The 23323-nt window shown below is 31.9% G+C and overlaps 1 protein-coding gene across 1 annotated transcript; it reads left to right on the top strand.

Annotated features, from left to right (window-relative positions):
* Positions 1–14151: 14151 nt before the first annotated feature.
* On the top strand, positions 14152–16108 carry LOC111409840 (transcription factor MYB61-like). Its single transcript, XM_023039922.1, is given in 4 exon segments — positions 14152–14399; positions 14630–14759; positions 14923–15068; positions 15071–16108. Coding segments are annotated over 4 exon segments (1011 nt in total). The 5' UTR covers positions 14152–14266; the 3' UTR covers positions 15673–16108.
* The last annotated feature ends 7215 nt before the right edge of the window (positions 16109–23323 follow it).

Here is a 23323-nt window from a genome sequence, read left to right as displayed (position 1 = left end):
CGAAGAAATTCTGTACGTAACAATGAGATCACGATGAGAAACAACTATGTCTGGAATAACCACATTATCATCACGAGCTATTTCCATTATGTCCCAAAAATCATTGGCATTGTGATCTCCTCCATCCAAGTCATCACGTTCACCTTTGGCGATATTATTCCTCACTAAAGTCATCCGAAGAGGAATCGTGTAAATTTTGTTCAATTCAAATAGATAATTCATTTATCATCAGAAGCAATCTTCATTGATGGAATCAAAATGGATGAATTCTCGTTAAATTGATATCTCAGTTCTATATCATACTGCGAGGAATCAACGTTGAGCTTGTTTTGCAAATCAATTTACATTATCGCAATATGTACTCGATGTTATGAAAATTGGAATACTATTACGTATATTACTCGTCCATCTCCATACCTAGAGTGAAAGCCGGCCCTAAGCAGGATCCAAAGACGTTTAAGTCCAGTTCCAATCTGGATATAAAAGTCAAGTTCAATCGTCGAAAGTGATATCTGCACTCAATGCCTTAATTGATGTCCTTACCTCCTGGCTTTCCACTGGAAGAAAAACAACCTTGCTGTACGAAAAGCATTGTTTGATCATTTTCATCCAATTCGAAATCATCAAAGTAACAAATCAGGATTAAAACACATCTGGATAACGAAACAATTTTTTTAATTATTAGAAAAATTAGTCAGAAAATCGATTCATCCACTGGGTAATAGAAATTTATTAAAAAAAGCTGGCAAATAGCTGGTTGTTGCTGCAGGATGTTTAATAGCCAATTGTTAAATGGTTGGCTATTACAGTTGATTGTTTTAACTACCAACCAACTATTTTTCATGCAGATGGATTTCGTCTGAAAAATATACATGCAGATAATTTTTTTCTTGTTCATGCTTAAAAAATTATAGATCTATTAAAAAAATATTTACACATTAATCTATTCGAAATAAGATTTATTGATTAAAATATATATTAATTTAACCAAAATGAAATTAAACATACGCAAATATATTTACTAATTCGAGGTGATTGATATAAAAAAATAATTTGTTTTTCAACGTTCGATAAATTTCTGAGATTTTGATGTCGAAGTAGATTAAAGATGAGAGAGTTTTTATTTGTATTCGAATACATAAATAAGAAAAGTTTGCTAATTTTGAAGTTTTAAGTGGGAAGTTCTGATTTTCACTTGTTAGGGTGGTAATGTCTTTTAAACAAAATAATATTTTGTAATTGTATAACATACTTAACGGCATCTTTTTCTTTTAATATCCAAGACGCCATTGTGGAAATATTCAATTGTTGAAAATTCAAAGTCGAAATTAGATGGCTTGATCAAACTCTTTTTAAAAGTACCTCGAGGGCGAGGGATGGGGGGGGGGGTTTGAAGAAGATGAATACTTTATTTTATTTTTTAGTTCTTTATTTAATTATTTAATTATATAAAATATAAAATTACCATTTTACCCTTCACTTAATTTGTCAAGTAGAGTCGAAGTTTCAATTTTTGGTTGGCTAACGAAATACCGAACGAATTATGTACAATGGACTCCGATTGCCATTAAAGCGAAAGGTTTTAGGACTGCAACCTCAAAAATAAAAAGTTAAGGTGTATTCTGCAGTAAATTGAAAAGTTTGGAACTTTACTAAAAATTTCCCTTAAAATATTGATATCTTGTCTTTCAAATAAAAAGTTAAAAAGTAGGGATCGGGGTAATTTGCTTTAAGCCTCAAGTCTAGATTTTTTTTTTGGGATAGAATTTGGACACATAGACAACATCCTGTTGGCCTGTTTTCCCTTTTTTTTTCTTTTTTTTTTCCAATAAAAATCCGTCAAGTGTATTTTCTGTAACTTTTCTGTTAACTTTTTCTGTACTTATAGCATCTCTAGTGTAATTTTCCATTTCCAAGTTAATGGAAGATAATTTTTGACTTTATTGGGATAGAGGGCTGGTTGGGAGGAGTCTTTTAAGTCAATTGAATTGAGATGGATTAGACACTTGCCTTTAATACATTTTAGAAATTTCTCTACTAACAAACTTTATTAGGCTACTACAAGCCTTTATACACCGAATTCTCGTAGGTTACCAAACAATGAAAAGCACTTTGACATCATATTTATTGATTAGACTCAACTAAACAAGCCCCACTCCCACGTTTAGAATCTCAAATGGTTCAATTAGGATCCATAAGCTCTCTTCCAAAAACTTAAAGGGCTCCATTATCTTCCACCATAAAGCAAAAGGCACATATGTAATAATTAAAGATTAGGGGCCAAATGGATTATTTTCGAATGACATTGTCAAACTTTAAATAATGGTTTGGATAAAAAGGTCTTATTTTATGTTATAAAGTTTCCTTCTTCTTGAAGTCAGTTTACATCATAATTTGCATAAAGTTGTAGATATTCCAAATTATTAACAATTTTTAGATGAGATTAAGCTCACAAATCTTACTAATCAACGTAACGTGTGACGTGTTAATCATCGTGTTTAATGAATAATTCATTGTTTCGGGATTTTAAGTTGCCATATATGGTAAGTACATGATAAGACATTTGATAACTACATTTAAGTTATGATTTTGATTTCCATGTGATTATGTTTTCTAGGTGTGTTGTGACCCAGCCTATTAGCATGTATTAAGCTCATCTCGAAGGGACCCCTTATTAAAGTCTTTAATTTTCAATGTTCCCCACAGGTATTTTGATGTGTTTCAAGGTTAAAAAATTTAACACAATTATTTTTTTCTCATGTTTTTAGGGTCAAATACAGAATTATTGGCCACCATTTACTAGTTAATTACCCACCAATTAATCATTAATATATCAATAAAATATTATTTTGAAACCTTAGCGGATGATCTGGATTGCTTCCTCTAGGAGTTGAAAGTTATCGTTGTCCAAAGGAGTGGCTATGCCATACACAAAAAGGAAGAAACATGAAAATGGCTTGAGAAAATATATTGCAATTTTAACTAATCCATGAACATTAAACTAAAGAAATCAATAAGTTATAGAAACTAATTCATCATCTATTCGAATTAAGGTTATACATAGAATGCCCTTATGAGGTGGCCAAGTTGGTGGAGTAGGTGAGCGCGAATACCTTTGATCACGAGTTCGATTTCCCCTACAACACTTTCTTGGTCAAGCCTGTCGCACATGACTTGTCTAGTGCAGTTTATCTGGCTGGTGTGGTTTGCACACTATTGCGTCAGCTCGAGAGTTTACCCATTGCACACCCAAAGGGTAACGGCTGCGGGTTCCCCCATAAAAAAAAAAAATAATAATAATAATAAAGATCATACATAGAATAATTTTCAATACATCAGTAAAAGCAAAATTGTATATCATCATCGGTTTTGTGATCTACAAGATGCTAAGGTATGGACTTGTTATTAATCAAATATTCAAGTCGATAAATATAACGCTCTCTTATCTAGATATTTTTGTATTAGGAGGTGAGACCCTCGTGGCCCAACCATAGAATTAGAAGTAAATGAAAAACAGGAAAAAGGGGAGAATAATACTTATAATTCATCAACATATTATAGATTAAGCATAACGTGAAACCACAATATCATCTAATTACCTCGTACATGAAATATTAAAACTGTCCCTTCATTTTTTATTTTATTTTGCAGCTCTTTTATTTCAATTAAGTTCAAGCGTGTGGAATTAATATTTTGGAAGAAAACTTGTTTTGATGATAATCACTAGACGTTAGTATAATATGTCATTATCTGAGGCATTATTGATCTTCAAATCTTAACGTAAAGATTAAATGAATTTGAGGATAACAAAAGGGTCACTTCCAAAGTTTTCAAAGACACATAATCATGTCCGTTTAATTTCAGATGTATGATATTATCTTTTTAATTCGTCTATTCAAGTATCTCCATCACTCGGATTATAAAATTTGCACGTCCGTGTCAATTGATAAAATATAAATCTCGTAGGCATATAAGGAGGCGCGTAGAAAATATATATACAAATAAATCTTTTTCTCATGTCTAACCATTTAAACTTCTTAATCAAGATGTTCAATGCTGAATTTGATAATATTAGTACATATAACACAATATATTGAATCGTGGCTGTCATAATCTAGATTTCAACCTCAACGTACAGAGCAATTTCAAGTGGATGGGTTCTTCCCTATTCATGCTTTTATTTTTTATTTTTTTATATCTAAATTTTTATATCTTGTAATAAAAATATAGACAAAAGGACAAGAATGACCGCCCCAACCTACCCCATTGTCATCCCTACGAGAAATAGGAAGTTAGAGAGATCCGCCAAAGAAGATCCTTCTCCTTCCTTTTTTTCGGAAGAAAAGGAGGATCCGAACAAAATCGATGAAACGGAAGAAATCTGAACCCATGCGTGCTTCAGCAGGTCAAAGATAAATTTTAAAAAATAACAAATATTGTTGAGGTGTTATCCAAATTTTATTGGGAGTTGGTATTTTGGTTGAAGATGTTTTGAAGAGGTCAAAATATAGACCAAGGAGAAATTCTCAAAGCATTCTCGTTAGTTGAGGGCTCATCTCTCGCTCGAGAGCGAAAAGCAGGGAATTGCCACCTACTCGGTACTCGAGCAGCGGTGTCGTTCAGTCCAAATTCGTTTCACGTTTTAAAGCATTTTCACCAGTCTTATCATCTATAACTCTATTTCTAGGAACAACACCCATGATCTGTAGAAGCAACACTTCATTGATACAAACATGATTGAAAGCATTGATATCTTTTATTAACAACATTCATTATTGATTATAGTGATACTCTTCCTCTGCCCATGTTTTTTTTTTTGTGGGTTTTCACGTAAAATCTTGGTGCATTGTGTTTATTTGTTCTAATTTATCTTGTCAATTATCTTGTTGATTTCATATCAAACTAGTATTAGAGCAATGTTGATTTTTCGCATGTCAACAATGAAATAAGACATTCTATTATTGGATTGCAACATGAGATTTTCTCCATGACACATGAAGTTCTCATATAGATGGATTTGGATAATGCCTTGTTTGTCATTGATAAAGTGTATTCAATCTGAACGTAGGATGAAAAGCAGCACAACGATCGGAAAGCCCTGTCACGAATTCATCTCCATCTATCAAATCACATTCATTAGGATGCTCCAATGGAGAAGAATGCCGTTGCCTTATGGTTGAAATTGGAGTGGCTTTTTATAACAAAAAGTTTGACCAGTAAATTACACTTGAAATAGTACTTATACTCATTGTATGTCCAATGGTACTTTAATAGATGCTCACTAAACCACGTTATAGAAATTGTGACTAATTTAGAAACTTTGGAAGTTAAGTCTAATGATGAGGATCTTGCATTGATGTTTTGTGTTCGTTGTCGTATTCATATTCGATTTTTAGAGATAGTCACTATTGATGAGGTCTATAATGCTTTATTGTCAAAGAAGAAGATGAGGCATCTCGTAATTTGATCTAGGAGTTAGGCTGAGGGCTTGGTAGTTAGTAAAAAGAAGGGACAGATTAGAGCTGATTGCTACAAACTAAAAAAAAAAAAAAATACAATGACTACTTATACCACAAATAATGGAAAGCAACCTGAAAATAAAGGAGAAGCTAACATTGTAGAGGATGAGCAAAGTGAAGGAGAACTTCTTGTGATTTCTGATGGAGAGTTCAAACCTTGTTGGGATTTAGGTTCTTAACTTAGCTTGTATGTTTTATATGTGTCCCAATTTGATTTTTAACAAATGAAATGGTTTGAGAGGTGCTGAGATTATTGAAACTAATGCACCTTGTAAAATAGTAGAGATTGTTATAGTTAGGATCAGAATGTTTGATAGAGCTATCAAAACACTTACTGATATAAGGCATGTTCTAGAATTGAAGAGGAATCTCATATCTTTAAGAATTCTTGATTCCAAAAGGCATAAATACACTGGTGAAGGTGAAATTTTGAAGGTGAATAGAGGTGCTCTTGTTGTCATGAAGGGATCTAAAAGCTATTTACAGTTGTACTTTTTGCAAGGTTCTACAATTACAAGAGATGCAGCAGTTACTAGTTCTTTCTTGGCAAATGAAGAAGTTACAAAACTTAAGCATATGCGACTTGGGCATATGAGTCAGAATAGTATGCCAAAATTGAGCGGAAGAGGACTTTTTGATAGGTAGAGGACCAGTAAGTTAAAGTTCTATAAGCATTGTGTTTTTGGGAAAGAGAAATAGGTTAGGTTCACCAAAGGGAGACACAAGACGAAAGGAACACTTGAGTATATCCGTTTAGATCTTTGAAGACCAATGAGGGTACCCTCTAAAGAAGGTGCTTAATACTTGTTGACAGTGATTGATGATTTCTCCAGAAAGACTTGGGTATTCTTCTTAAAGCAAACGAGTTGTATGTTTGCTACCGTCAAAGAATGGAAAACAATGATTGAGAAACAGACTAAGAAGCAGGTAAAATGTCTACACACTGATGATGGGTTGGAGTTTTGTTCAAATGAATTCAATAACTTTTGTATAATAGAATGGATCTTAAAATACTAGACCATATATGGAGCTCCATAGTAAAATAGTGTGGCAAAACGGATGAATAGAATATTGCTTGAAAAATGTTGGTTGTACGCTTTCAAATGTTAGGTTGCCTAAGACTTTTTGGGCTAAAGCTTCTACTATAACTTTTTTTTTTTTTATTAATCACTTACTCTCAGTCTCAGTAACCAATGCGAAAAAAAAAAAAAGATACCAGAAAAGATATGGTTTGGTAATCGTTCTTATTTATGATTTAAAAATAATTGGGTGTCTCTCTTATGTTCATATAAATAATGAAACGTTTGAGCCAAGGTCTAAAAAGTCATCTTTCTTAGCTATAAACTAGGTATGAAGGGATATAAATTTTGGTGTTCGTAAATAGGATATGCAATGACTAGTAAAGATGTAATGTATGATGAACTTGTAATGGTTCAAAATTTTCCTTGTGGAGATTCTAGTAAAACAGAGCAATAGAATCAAAATACTCAGGTAGAGTTGAAATTTAGTCTAGAAGATAAATCATAGGCTTCCGATCTGTCTAGTTTAGAGTTGACTGACATTGACACTTTGCCTACTTTTCCTCCATCACAAATAACAATACAGTATTCGATAACAAGGGATAGACCTCTCATAGAGATTAGACCTCCACAGAAATATAGAAAAGCAAATTTTGTACCATATGCATTGAATGTTGCTAACAAAATTGATTTCACTGAAGAGCCTACTACATACACATTCTAACAAATGGCACATAGAACTTGGTGAAATTATTCAAGGAGAAGAATGTTGTTCGCTGTAGATGGGCGTTCAAAATAAAGGAAGTACATCAGGAGTTGAAGAGGCCATAAACAAGGCCAGATTGGTAGCAAATGGTTACAAATAGGTGTTGATTTCACAAATGCGTTCTCACCAATTTTAAAGCATAACTTAGTTCGAGCTTTGCTTGGGATTGTAGCTAAGGATGACTTGGAACTTTAGCAAATTGATGTCAAGAAAACGTTCTTACATTGAGAACGTGAGGAGAACATTTATATACAACAACTAGAGGAATTTATAGTTACTGGAAAAGAAAACTATGTGTGCTTATGAGAGTGGCAAACTAACGTCTAACTTCAATTATAAAATTTGTAATTATTGCAAGAAAAAGGGGCACATGATAAAGTAATGCTATAAGTTGCAAAATAAAGGAAAACTTGCTACAGCTAATTAGAAGAGAAAGTAATAAGATACTTCAACTAAAGTCAGACTGTAGAAAATTCTCATGATGATAGAGAACTTTTGATTATTTCTAACGACGACTCCAAACCTAATGAGAATTGAATACTTGATATAGCTTGCAATTTTCATATGTATCTAAATCGAGATTTTTCTAAATTTTTCTACATGTGAAATAGTTTCAAAATGTGTTATGGTAATGGGTAATAATACACCTTGAAGGATTGCTAATATTGAAAGGGTCAAAATTAATATGTCTAATGAGATTGTCAGAACACTTGATGTTATAAGACTTGTTCCAAATTTGAAGAGAAAAATCTCCTTGAGTACTCTTGACTTAAAAAGGTACAAAGACATTGGTGAAAGTTGAATCCTAAACATTAGTAAAGATGCCTATATTGTGACGAAGGGACAAAAAATGTCTCAATTATATGTATTGCATGGTTCTACAGAATTTTTGAAGATCAATCAACAAAATTTAGGCACTTAGGTGAATTTAGAGTTTAGTTCAGTATTGTCAAATTTTAGTCTGGGGTCTACATTAAGGAATAAGTTTTAGTCAAGTTCAGAAGCTATGGATAATTCTGCATTGCCAACATTACCAATGATGCCATCATATTCAATTAGAAAGATGTTGATTTAGTAAATTTTTCTTTGAATGTGGTTGAAGCTATTAATTCTAGCAAAGAACCTTTTATTGAAGTAATTAGTTGTGTTGATAATGTTATAGGCTTGTTTCTACCCTGTTAGGTGATTTTAAATTATTTGTGATTTTTTTTAGGATAATTCAAGCAACTTTGATGTCCAAGGTAATCCTACTGAGCAGTGCTTGAAACTCAGTAATTGAGTTTACCCTAGTTAGGTTTTGCGGTAAAAGTAGAGAATTTTTTTCAATTAAAAATTTTGATGGAAAATTTTGTTTGATGGTTTTGTTGAAGAGTTAGGAAGAAGTTTTCGATGCTTTTCCTATAGCTGGATACTAGCCTTTCACTTGAGAAGCAACGTCAAATTTTTTAAAGCGAGCTGTGCCTGGCACTCGAGCAACTTAGGTTCAAGCTCATTTTCCATTTTTGACGCGTCTTCTACATTCTTTTTCATCTATAACTCTATTTCTAGGATTTGAAACGTTTCATATATATAATTAGCTCTTTATCGTGATTTAGACAAGTTAGACAAATTTGTAAACACAAAATCTTTGTAGTCTTTCTTCATATTTTAGTGAATTCTCCTTTCCTATGCCAATTATCTTTTGTTCTTGTATGTTTGTGATATTGACTTCATATTGTGATATATATTTATTTACAACAATGGCATTGAATAAAAATTAAATAGAATTACATACTTAAATTAGAAGCCGCTATCCAAACGTGGAGATATCGGCCTACCTCCGCCACTGCATATAGTTTCATATCAAGAAGATCCGTCCTCCAAATTACACATCCTGAGCACCATCAATAATATGAGCTGGCCTTTTTATTAATTGGTTTGAAATGCATCGAGGTATTTGAGCTCAGATTAAAATTGATAACAAGAAAATACTTACGTAAACTCTTTAACCCTTTGAATCGAAAGACAGATTCCAAACATGAATATTCTTATACTTCTTGGCTTACCTTTGGTTCCCAATGCATTGAGGTATTTGACATGGTAATTAAATTTCACTCGCATGCATATCAAAGACACTAGAATTTACAAATAGCAACTATTAATCTTTAGTGGATTAAGGTAAATCATAAAGAAGTCAAAGTAGAGTTTTATTCTCTATGGTAGGATCATGCATAAACTCAAATTTTTGTACAAAATGATTATGTCCACTACACTTTCGGATATAACAAGTATAATAGTCATTGCTTTCGAGATTCTCTCGTCAAGGCCAAGACAAATTGGATACCTCAATTGATATATTAGAGTCTCAATCTTTTATTCTACGGTTGTAGACAACTAATTTCTCGTTCATTATGAAAAATAGTGTCTTCTCTAATAATCATTAGATTTTGTATTACTCATCAATCTAATTATATACATTGTCATTCATCAATCGGAAAGCGGTTTATACATATGCTCAAGATGTGATGAAACGCTCTTTATAGAAATAAATAAAATCCTATTATTAATTCCATAATACTTAAAATGTTTATCTTATTATAATAATAATGTCTTTATACTTTTGGAAACATATCAAAAAATCTGGCTATTGAAAAATTGGGACCACATATTTTAATACCTTGAAAGTTCTTGTAGCATTATTCTTCCTGCCTACATGAACCCAGCTAATCAATCTTCTTATAGAAATGCACAAATATTCTACCAACTCTAGTTTGGATTACTTTCAACTTAATTTGGGGATATTATTAGATTATTTTTCATTTATTTGAATTAGGGTATTGAAAACTACAAAAATATATGCATGAACATATGCCCTAGTAGTGAACCTGATGGTGGGAGTTGACCTCTAACTAAGAACCCGAACGAGGCAAGGGACAGCCTTAGTATTATGTTGGTAAAAACAACTTATTGAGTTTTGAATCAAATATTTTTTCTTCACGTTGTTGACTTATCGTTCAATCTATTAAAAGATCAATGGTGATTGTTAGAAACTACTTAGTATTGATTTTGATATACCATCTATATGTGAACACGTTCGGCTAAGTTCGACATGCTTATCAGTAAATATCAGAATTTAAGATAAAACTATTTTGCAAATGAGAAATGTAGAATATTATACTAAGGATAATGCTATTTGTACAATAATTTTTTACAACATTGTTGACAATATTGTATGTATAAAAAAAAAATTTGGTTGGAAAGATAAATTATTTTTTAAACTTTCCAACGAAAACGTGTCAAGTGGCATGTTTTCAATAATATTGTAAAAAATATTGTACACCAATCATGATTGTTACATTAATCTATATCGGGGTTACATTCAGTGTACAAGTGAAAAGAGAAACAAGTACAGTTGTGCTTTTCCTCAAACTACTCAACATAGAATTTCAGTTGTTATTTCATCTTTGCAACAATTATTTATGGACGAATGCAGCAATTTCGCGCAAGTGATTTATCATGCAAAACGGTTCATCTTTCTACTAGCTTCATAATATGTCAAATGTTTCACATTGACCTTTTAACTTTGTCTTTTAGCAATATAAGAATTCTTGAGTTCATCAATTTACTAGTTATTCCAGATGAAACTAAGTAATAATAACATTCTTTCGTTAAATAAAATTAAGGTAACTCAACTATGCACATCTAAAACTATTTGACCAATACTACTGTATATTATTTGCTCAACTGTATATTTCTTTTTCATTTTTAAATTCGAGGTACCTATGATTATAAAATCCACAAAAACCCGACTCTAGGACCAACTCCAAATGACAAAATTGCTTATGCCTCAACTAGGCTTTTGATTATTTACCCGTGACACATTCTGGCATTCCCAAGTCTTCCCCACACCCCTTCGGAAAAAAAATAAATAAATAAATAAAAGAAAAAAAGAAAACCACGAAAGTTCATTTGATTGCTTAATTAAAATGGGAATTACAACCAAGCAAGGAATATTATTGAACTTGTGAAGCAATAGAGAACAAAGGGAATAAGTATCTTTTTATCCATTGTCGACTCGAGATTACATGATGTGGGATGGAGATTATATGCATCTTCTTGTGGGGCATATTTTCAAGGAACATTCATATTGTCACAAAACGAAAGATCACAAGCCAATACCTATTAAATTACAACACGAATTTTATATTTTCTTTTCTCTCAAATTAATTTTAAGCCATTTACCTTGATTGATTCGCCACATGAGAAGCACTAATATGCTGAACAGATATACGCTATAATCTTTAATTAATTCAAAAAATATGCCAGCTTTAATTACAAATAAGTTTCAAGAAACACAGCAAATCTCAAACCTTGAAAATAATATAAATATTTAATTTTAAAATACAAAAATAAATAAAACTCATACATCTAAGTATATAAGACGCAGAAGAGGTCACCTTACTTTCAGTGTATTCTCAAAACTTTAAACCAAATCCGAGTTTCTAATAATCATAAGGTTTAACCCATAAACGCACAATTTTATACACACAAGATTCATATGTGCCTTTACATATTTATTTCAAATTAGAAATGACTATATTCGACTAAAAAAAAAAAAGAATAAAACCGGATTAATTTAATTAGTCTATTTTCTATTTAATGTAGAGATTTTTAGAGTGTACCATAAGATTTTAAACAGTAAACTAAAAAAAATTATAACAAATATATTATAATAAGAAAACTAAATAACAATAAAACCCACAAAGTAAACAAATATATATCAACGGTAATTAAGGAATTTGAATCTAGACACTTTTTAATTTATTATTTTTATTATTATTATTTCTTCTTTTTTTATTTCCATTTTACTTTTATGCATCTTTCGGGGTGCATAATTGGTCGTATTCACCAGCTTTTCTTGCAAGAGAGTCCACGTGTATTGTCATGTTAGAATTTAAGCAGGGCAGACAATTTCTATTTAATGACGTGAAAATTGAAAGAAAATACTTATTATTTAATTGAAATAGCACATTTATTATGATATCTTAATCAGCTCGTAAAATCATTAATTTCTTTATTTCCCCCACAAATTAATTCTGAAAGTATTAAACCATTTAGGGTAATTGAGTCACCACATGATAAGCACTAAAATGAAAATAACATTACAATAAAAAAACCATATAATATAAATGGACAAGCACCATTTTTCTTAGTCTACTTCAAGTGAATTATTAAATAAAAATCACCTCTATTTTTATATATTTTTTGTATCTTTCTATCTAAACTTGTCACGAACTGTACAAAAAGATTCTTATTTAGGAATTTTATATTTTCCTAAGAGCCCATTAATTTAAAAGGTCAATAATTAATATATATTCTTTAATTTAATATTTTTAGAATTTTAGATAGTTGAAATTTTTTGTCAGTATTCTAGTGGCAAATATACGTATGTGAATGTACAAGCAGACAAGTGCATTATTGTATTGTCGGCTGTGTTTTCATAAGCAAATTTACTCCAATCATTTTTGTTCAAACTCACATAGAACCATAGACAGGTTGGACATTTTTCTTTCTTGGAAAAATAGTGCAATAAATAAATCTAGATATCAATCATGGATAATGGATAATCGAGAATTTTATTTGATTAATTCTTCTATTATATTAGGGGATTGGTTAGTTGGCAGAATGCGGTCATGTAAATTGAAAAAAAGAGTAAAAATACAAGATAAAGTTTGTTCTGGAGTAAGGCTAGACATGATTTGAGTTGGCTCAATTGAATGAGAGCTGGATGGAATTCGGTGACAACAAGAATTCAACATGAAATCGTTCTTTTTATGCTTTAGAAGTAAATTGTAAATGGTAAAATATGGTCTACATTTTATGGTTTTATTTTCATGCTTTGTGTTTGACATTGCAAAAGTGTATCAATTTATGTAAAATTGTATATCAAGTTAATTTACTTAGAACCAAAACTGGACAAGTACTATCGAGTCATATATAATTTTCAAAATCGGGATGAGTTATTTAACTTGAATGTAACAAATTAGCTTGTCCAATCTAGGAGGTTTGAAGAAAAATTTCACGCTTGGAAAAGGTAAATAAATTGAGTCAAACTATATTTTAAATGTATGTTTGGTACGTCGATTGAATAGAAAAAATAATAACAAGAGGCAAAACATATAATAGTATATGTCAATTATCATGTTTAATACAATGTATTAAAGATACAAGATATAAATAAAAGAATATGAATAACCAAAATCTTGGTGGTCCAAAGAAAATATTGTGATATAGTTCTTCAAATGAATTTGAGCTGATTTTTTATATTAAATGAAGCAGAAAAATTACAAAACCAGCTGGCATAATGGTCACTGAAGAATAGATTATTCAACTCTGTATATAAGGACAAGAGGGTGTCTAACTCTAAATAATATACTTAATTAATCACTAGTTAATTGCTAGACATAACTAATCATGGGAAATTATATTTTACCTACTTTTGTGGGGAATCTTATTGGCATAATTTGAGCCATATGAGGTGTTTCTTGAAGCTTAATGCGAACTCTAAAGGTCTTAATCTCATATAAAACTTGATAATAATGTGTGGACTGATTTCATCAATATAAATAAATATCTGTCATTATACCCCCCACCAAACTGTCAATCTCATTATTTTCTCACAACCCTTTTGATAAAACATACATAGGAGAGTAAATATTTTAATTAAAAAGCAATCCCATTTCATTCATTACTTAAATTTTGATTAATTTATAACAGCAAATGGAACTAGTTCCCGAATTCTGATGTGACCTTCATTTTAGAAATTCTCTATATATTAATTTGATTCCATAATGCCATCTCATTTTGGAAGAACTCTTTCTCTCTCTCTCTGCAACTTCCTCTCTGCTGGCAGTTGAGGGAGTCTTTCTACAAAGAATTTTGTGAATCATTTTGTTTTTGCAATTGCCAGCATTGCACTGCACATGGGAAGGCATTCTTGCTGTTATAAGCAGAAGTTAAGAAAAGGGCTTTGGTCTCCGGAGGAAGATGAGAAACTTATACACCACATAACAAAACATGGACATGGCTGCTGGAGCTCAGTTCCCAAACTAGCCGGTAAGTGTATATTCCTTAAGTCATTTTGGCTAACGTGTTACATATCCTGCCTCGGGAGTTTAATATTTGAAATTTTAAGACTAATTACCACTAGCAAGATTTCAATTTTAAACTTGTTGGTGAAACAAAAAGAACTCCAGTCGATTTTCCTTGAAAAAAAGAGCTAGTCTAAGCCAGTTCATTAAAACCCTTCTGTTAAATTTTCTCATATTTTTTGATATTTTGTGAAGGTCTTCAAAGATGTGGAAAGAGCTGCAGATTAAGGTGGATCAATTACTTGAGGCCCGATTTGAAAAGAGGGACATTTTCACCGGAGGAAGAAAATTTGATAATTGAACTGCATGCAGTTCTAGGCAACAGGTAATTTAATTGTATTTACAGCACCATTACAATCATAGACTGGCATGTTCCCTCAGGTGTACTGGACATTATGGTGTCAGAATATTGTCTATTCCTATTGCAATACTGTGTATCAAATATGTCGTTTTTGGTGATCACGAGAGTGTTGATTTTCTACAATCAGGTGGTCTCAGATTGCAGCTCAATTGCCTGGAAGAACAGATAATGAAATAAAAAATCTTTGGAATTCTTCCATTAAGAAAAAACTGAGGCAAAAAGGGATTGACCCTAATACACACAAACCACTTTCTGAAGTTGAGGAATTGCAGCAGATGATAAAGGAAATCCATCTTCTGTTGGCTTCGACCATGAATTTTTCCTCAACAGGTTCGTTGCTAGCCATGAAACCTCAACCACAAGTTGTAGGAATTCTGATTTGCCAGGGCTTCTCTCTTTCCAGCACTTAAGTTATGGTCCCAACACAACAAATTTGTATTTCAATTCAAATTCCACCACTTCTTCAATGTCTTCGAACCCAGTTCTCCCCTTGATTGTTGAGCCATCAACGATTATAAAGCCTACCATGAATCCGCCTTTAGATAATTCCATAAGCCCTTTCGGTTTAAACAAGTTTCAGAATATGGATTTCTTTGAGAATAATATTTTTTCATGGGGAAGGGGAAAATCAGAGAAATTAGAATCTCATATTCATTCATCGGAAGATGATATTCCACAAGATATCAAGTGGAATGAGTATCTCCAGACTCCAGTTTTACTGGACAATTCTATTCAGAATCAAACACATTTTGCAACAGAAGATTCAGTAAGTTCTGATAACTGGCATTCAAATCAGCTGCAAAAACCATTACAATCTGCAGAAATATACAGCAAGCATTTTCAAATGCTTCCTGCCTCATTTGGACAGTTTTCTTAGGTTATTTTTCAACTCCCCAAAGGCTGCTAATTCAACAGGCATGTGCTTATTATAGAGTTTGATTCTTATTTTGTAAAAATACCGAGTAAGTGATATTCACAGGGCCGAGACCACCCCTCGATTAAGAGCTTCCGCAGCCCGTTGACCAAAATGAGGGTCCTAAATTGCATGAACAATAGGCCGTACATGTAAAGGGTCCTCTACACATGATTCAAAATTTCCTTGCTATGTTAAATGAAACAGGTTTTCAGAAGTCTACAAAAAATTATTGCTAATTGATCGAAGTGAGAAGAAAAAAGCATGGAACTATATACATGGACTTCTAAGCTTCTTGATACCAGTATTTTGATAGAAGAACTTGTTCCTGTTTCAATTTCAGTTCATCTGTTTGTGTATGGTTTATTAAAATATAAAGTCTTGTTTAGTTTTTCTTCTCCACGAAGTTCAATCCATAGAGTTTTCATTTATTCTTCCGGATTTTCAAATAAATGAACTTGTCCCTGCTCCAGTTTTTAATTCGAGTGGTTCAACGTATTAGAGCAGATAGCAATCCACATGCACATGTCTCGACTCCCATGTTGAGAAATTGTGCAAGTACCCCAAAAAAAAAAAAAAAAAAAAAAAAAAAGAGGAAAAAGAGAGTGTGAGAGAGAGAGAGAGAGAGAGATGTCACACACTACACAAGAAGGAACGTGTTGAATAGTTAAAATTCTTGTTACTTTTCAGGTTTTACAGTTGGTAACCACCTCAAATATCTACCTGTTCTGCCTAAGAAAATCATTTCAAGACAGTGACTATATGCAACTTTTTAACTTGGGTACACCACCAATCTCTTTCAGTACTAACCCTATCCAAAATGTACAACGAATGGAAAGCCCATAAAGTGCTATTCTTCAAGGAATCATTAATTTTCTCTTAAAATGGAGGTCAATCATTGTCTCTTACAGGTGGGGATGTATAGCTTTCACCTTTTAGTCTTTTAAGTCAATTCTCTCTCAGCAAAAATGCTCATGAAAGTTAATCATAGTTGTCTCCCTTTGTTGACATGTACACAAAAAGTATTGGTGTTACTTGAACTTTATATGGACTTACCATGAGTATCGCTTGCTACATTTCATAATTTTGCTCGAATGGTCAATCATTAATTCCGTTATAAAAAATTATAAGCATAGAGGCTCGTAAACTCAATATCCTGTAATTTTCTTGAATAGCACCGGCATTGTCAAGAATTAATTCCCACTAAACCTAAGTAATCTGGACTATATCTAATTCATTGAAGATTATAAAATTTCCAAAAAGAACCGAAATTTTAGTGTGTGGATACCAAGTGAGCACGCACTGTGTGGCATAACTTTTACTACTTGTGGGTGAACAGAAGAAGAGGGTCCCTCCCACACATTATAATGCTGATATATACTTAAAAAGAGATATAAAAGGGAAAACAATTTCAATGTTTCGGTTGTTTTCTAACTTTTATTTGTTTTCTCATAAAAAAATGAATTACTCTCGCTATCATAGTACACAGCATTGTTGATAAGTGGATATAAAAAATCGATGCGTGTGTGACGTAATCATTTGATCATGCAATTTCATTGTCATCGTCATAAAATGTAAGGTTTAAAGGTTTTTACAGGACAATTTTATAGTAATTAATTATTTAATTATCAATAATTTTATGTCTCCCTCAAGAATTTTAAACTTCTGTGCCTTTTTACATTTTTTTTTTTAATATTACAGAGAGAAAAACACAATTCCTTGTACGATTTTTGAAAGGAAAAGATGCAATAATTGAAGACAAACTTCAATGATGGACAGCTAAGAATAATCAAGAGGAGGTCCATCAAAATATATGACTTAAATTTCTTATGAACCGTATTTGATGTGGGGTACTACTTATTAGGCTAGAGTCCCTTTTGTGTGCCCACGTGCAAGAAGAAAATGAAAACCCACATAAATTAATCAAATATTTTGTTGTCTTTAATTGAAAAAATATATATTTTTCTTCAATAAAAGGATAGTTGTATATATTCTCTTGTCCTAATGAATATATGATGCATGCACGTGAACCAAATTATTGAATGTCTCTAAATTTGACCTACAATCTACTATTAAGATGAAAACTACTAATAAATAAATCAGCGACCAGAAGGGCAAAAATGGAATTGCGGAAAATATTTACAAAAGATTCTTGAATTTTGGACTTTAAGGACAGGGGATGAAGATTTTATTATATGAACAAATTTTTTCTACTCTTTTTATATTTGTTTCACAAAGTATTTAGGGTCATGCTATGGGTACATTCGGGGATCCATAATGGTGTCCAAAATCGACACATGGATCCCCCTACTGGAGGGGCGCCGGCCCCGCCCGACACCTCTCCAATAGGGGGGCTCCATGTGTCCATTTTGGACACCATTATGGATCCCCCAATGTACCACTAGATTAATCCAAGTATTTATATTATTCGTATTAATTTGTACTGATATTAGCGCATCATAGTTTTATAGTTGTTGAAGGTGCGTGTTGTAGATGTATTCTCAAAGAATCTAATAAATTTAATTTACAAGTTTTGATAATCACCCAACTCGATCATGGGTTACTCATTAAACTTTAAAATATTTCATAATATTTACTAAACTTTGTTCGTTTACACTTCATTCATCATCCGTCAGATTCCGTTCAACATATTAAACAAAAATCTTATGTGGCAAGTTACGATTATTAAAAAAATTGCAACTCAACCAAATCATCCAAGTAAAATATATACTTCATTACTCATGCAACTTATACTATAGTCATGGTTTACTTATCAAATTTCAAAATACTTCTCAATGGTCACTCATCTTTAAGAGTTGCATTCCATCCATCATCAGTCAAATTTAATTCCCTTCGTTGCTGACATGTTGTAAGAAAATCTGTTGGGTTTTTTTGATACCCAATAATCCAGACGATGATTTAAAACAGTTGTCGGATTATTTATTGACACCATGGACTTGGCTCGGCTCGGAGACTAACTATACTTTTGGATGGCCCGGGTTTGGGTTGGATGATTATTTGGTTAGTTGGACCATTTAGTGAGTAATATGAAGTTGAAAATTGGCCCATTAGTTTAGGTTAATTGGTAGCCCACTTAGTGAACCACAAGCCCAATTGGAGTGACCTAAACTATATCTATATATATCCATCTATTCCAACAGTTTTCTATGTGGGTGATTGAACGTGCAATAGTGAGTGAAAGGGGGCAACCAGTCTTGGGGAAAAAGGGAAAGAGATTTTCCACCATTGTTGTCCATTCTTTCTTCCATTGTAGTCACCATCGCGTGTCCTTTGTGGACACTAAATATAGAGCCACAGGAGAGGCAAAGAGGGTTGTCCAAAGGTAAAGCGAAAGTCTTGGGTTGAGCCGAGATAAATCGGTGTTCGTTTAATTGTTTTATGAGCTCGGAATCAAGATTTATTGAGGGATTTCCGCAAAAAAATCTCACGTGCCAAGTTATCTAACTCATCCAAATTGTCATATGTCCAAAAAAAAAAAAAAAAAAAAAAAAAAAAAACCCATAGCCTCCATTTCACTCATCTCAACCATATACAACTAAATTTGTATAGAGACAAGATCGATTGTTGAAAAGAATGCGAGAAACTACTACTTATAACGTCATATTCCCCAACAGTACCATCTGAATGGATTCTCTTTAATTTCAATCCTCCATTTTTGCAAGCTTGTGTCCTCCGATCATTTGATTTTGATGACAATTTCTTTCTCAAATAGTTGGACATGCACCTAAAAAATGGAGGATTGGATTAGAGAGATGTCAGACAGATGTAAAATTGGAGATACTGCTTTATTAGTAATTTCTCACATCCTTCTCAATAATCAATCATGTCTCAGTACATAATTTAGATGTACATATGTGAGATGAGTAAATTGAGGGCTAAAGTCTGAGACTAAAATTGAGGATGAACAATTGGACTTAAAGTAATCTATGGAGCCGTGAAAGTTGTGTTTTACTTATGGTTATTTCGGGAAGCTGGATACCCTGAAGTTTTAATTTTATTTAATGCCAGTAACTTGTCACATGAATTTTTGTGTGACACATCAACAGCGAATGGAAGTGAATATAACGGATGATGGGTGGAGAACAACTCTCAAAGACGAGTGATCATTGGGAAGATTTTGAAATTTATTAACTCATAATCATAGTATAAATTGGATGAGTAATAAAACATTTTACTTGGATGGTTTGATTCAATTGTAATTTTTTTAATTGTCGTAACTTGTCATGTGATATTTTTGTTTTACATGTCAACAATGAGGGGAACAAAATCTGATGGATGATGGTGTTAGATTTAATGAATAACATGCTAAGAATTAAGAATCACCAAATAATAAATTAATAAACTAAATTTATATCTGCGGAAGTCATTCTTGATATGAATAATAGTTGTAATTGTATTAGCAGCAATATCTTCCCCTTCTTGCTCCTCACAAAAGTATTAGCTATTAATAGGGCAAGCTAATGAAAACATATATAGAGAGGAGAGGGGACCTGGCCTTTATATATAGAAAATAATTTGAGTTGTCCCATTACGACTAGAATTCTAGAGTTTATTTTCGGCCCACATACTTTAAATTACCACATCAAATTAATTACAACCCGTAAGGTGTAAAAGGCTCAATTGATTACTTAAATTTGACCCAAACACAATAATCATTATGAGTCATATATCTAACCTGTATAATTTTGCAATCGAATGTAACGTCCACATATTGAATTATTAATTATTCCAACAGATGGATGTAATGCAAACGGACAATGTTCAGTTGATACTTTAAAACACTTTTAAGTTTAGTGAGTAATTCATTACCTTATATATGATGAACACCTGATCAATTTGATTATTTAATCACATTTTCTAAGTAACTTCAGTGCATATATATATATATATATATATATGCAATAAGAGAATTCTATCTCTAACAGTCTTATTCAAATAAAAAATCTTAATTTGTAAGACCATCATTAAATTAAATTTGAAAGTACTATCTGGATATTTACCCACATTCGGAGTATTGATAAAAAATTAAAAAAAAATGCAAATTTAAGTTTCTTTAAATAGTATTGGAACAATCGAATTATGTGATAAATATACATATGAAAAAATAAATGACAATATTGTGATGGACATATTTTATTATATCAGATTCTGTTCCAAAAAAGAGGCTAGTATATAGGAATAACTTGTGTCACAAGTTAAAATAAACAGGCTTTCATCTCTCAATTGGTTGATTAACACCGGTGCTTAGTTTATATTAAGGTGTCAAATTTATTTAAATTATGCTAATAATGTTTATATAAACACCCGGCCCCAAATCATAATGGTGCAACAGTTGACGAGGTTCGCATATTTGAGGCTCGACTAGATCACTTGGAGACGGACAAAAAGACACGATCGTGAAGACACAGGCTAGATTGTATGGACTTCTAGTTGTGCATTATTTGTTTTTACTAATTAAAGGTGGTGAATATGTCTATGTTTTCTTCTTATCTTTAACACTTTAGACTAGATTTAACGGCTGATTGAACTTTATTAAATAAACGCAAACTTGTGGAGTTTTTTCCAACACAATGAGCTCGTTGATTGTGTTATTTTTCTTCCAATTCTGCTGCATCACATAAATTAAGGTGAAAAAAAATAGAAATTTTTTTTATGGGATGTGGGTTTTCAATCTCCCCCCCCCTTTCCCGTGAACATTTGTTTAGGAAAACATTGCAAATATAGTTTTTTAATAATTATAACAAGAAATTTGAATAGCTAGGTTATTGGGTATATAAATTTAAGAGTTCGAAACTAAATTTATTGACCAAGAACCTTCAAAAATTGTGCTTTGATTACTGTCATTTTCCCCCACCCTTTGCTCAAGAGTAAGGGGTTAGTAATTCCACTGTCTGCGTTGAACTCCATTATTCATAAACGGTTGGTATTTGACGACATAAAATTGAAACTTCTTTTTTTCCTTTTAGCCCCTACTTGATCATCATCATTCAAAAAAAAAATTTCTACATACTCATTTTCAACTATACATTCGTATAATAAAGTATTCTACACGTAAATTTAAAAAAAATCCTACTTATAACCACACATTTTTTTTAAAAAAAATCACGACTCAAAACTCCATATTATTCAAATAATTGTTTTCAAACAAGGGGTTAATCTTATTTGACACTATAAAAGAAGAACTTGCAAAACATGTGAACAAGGTACTATACTGTTTGGAAAATCTTCAATAAGATTTTGGAATTATAAATGATGAGAACCATGGTACCAGAGCTAGCAAGAATAAGGAACCGTTGATTGTGGATGAAGGACCAATGAATTGATCACGAGTGTTCGTGCAAAACTTGCAAACCTACGAAATCATTGACAAGTAATAGATTTAATAAATTGAGAGTATCGTCCCACATCGAATAAATTTCAATTCAAGTTTACTAATTATATACGAAATTCGAATTATGTAAATAAAAGAGAATTTGATTTTGTGATTATTCTAAATTAATCTGAGACTGTGGTAAAATTAAGGTTTTTATATGAATGACTGTATTGGATCTAGAATTCTCCTATTACTATCTATTTTGATTTATAATATAGCTCCATTCATGCTTTCTTGACAATCGATAAAGCTATCATATATAATTTTATTTTCCAAGGCAAATTAAATCTACCTTAACCATGAACCAAATATATTCCTTACCCAAATTCGAATGGTTTGAATGCATTAAAGTTTAGATTATCTATATTATTGCACACATGGTAAATGTTATTCCTAACATTTATTGCATATATGTTAATTTTGCTGCATTCTAAACTTCTTCTGAGTCTGCCAACACTACAACAAGCAACTAATTACTTAATTGGTGGCCAATCAATTAAATAATACAATGGATATGCAAAATTAATCAAGAAACACAAGAATTAAAATAAACTGCTAGTCAACCATAGGATTCATCTCATCTAATACATGAAAAGAATCAGCCTAACATATTATTTAATAAATCACACAAAAAGATTCCAAAAACATCACTCAAAATTGAAAACAATGATTGGAAAGTGAAAAATCAATTTCGTCTTCGTTAATATTCAACCTAAACTTTGAATATTCAATCTTTCATGTTAATTGCCTTTTAATTCCGCGTCAGCCCCTTTCTTATGGTGAAAAATATGTATATTATGTGCTTTCCCCATTCTAGTCGTCCCTTGTAGGTTAATTTTGATTTGCATAAGAGTTCAAGTCAAAAAATGACGCTTGGCCATCAGGCCCAAAAATGGCTTGCGGGCGCTCACTGTTGTAAAACTTTTCCTTTTGTTGTATTTTGATCACTCAATTTTGGTCTTCATTCATTTTAGCTCATTTTGATATCTTCTTGGTCCATTATCTTCCAATTCCATCTAATTGACTCCCCACCTTCTTCAATCATCAATATTAGGTCCAAATCAACAATTAACATTTAGCAATTTTGTCCCCAAACTTTAGATTCAATATATTTTGACCAATTTTTTGCTCCTTTTGTCCACTTCCATTGTTTTTCATCAAGATGCACCTAACAAACAAAATATATACAAAATTAAGCTTCAATTTATTTAAAATAACAAT

This window comes from Olea europaea, chromosome 15, assembly GCF_002742605.1.
Source record: "Olea europaea var. sylvestris chromosome 15, O_europaea_v1, whole genome shotgun sequence".
Classification (NCBI taxonomy): domain Eukaryota; kingdom Viridiplantae; phylum Streptophyta; class Magnoliopsida; order Lamiales; family Oleaceae; genus Olea; species Olea europaea.
Note: the sequence above shows the minus strand (reverse complement) of the source record. Positions and strands in the feature narration are given on the sequence as shown.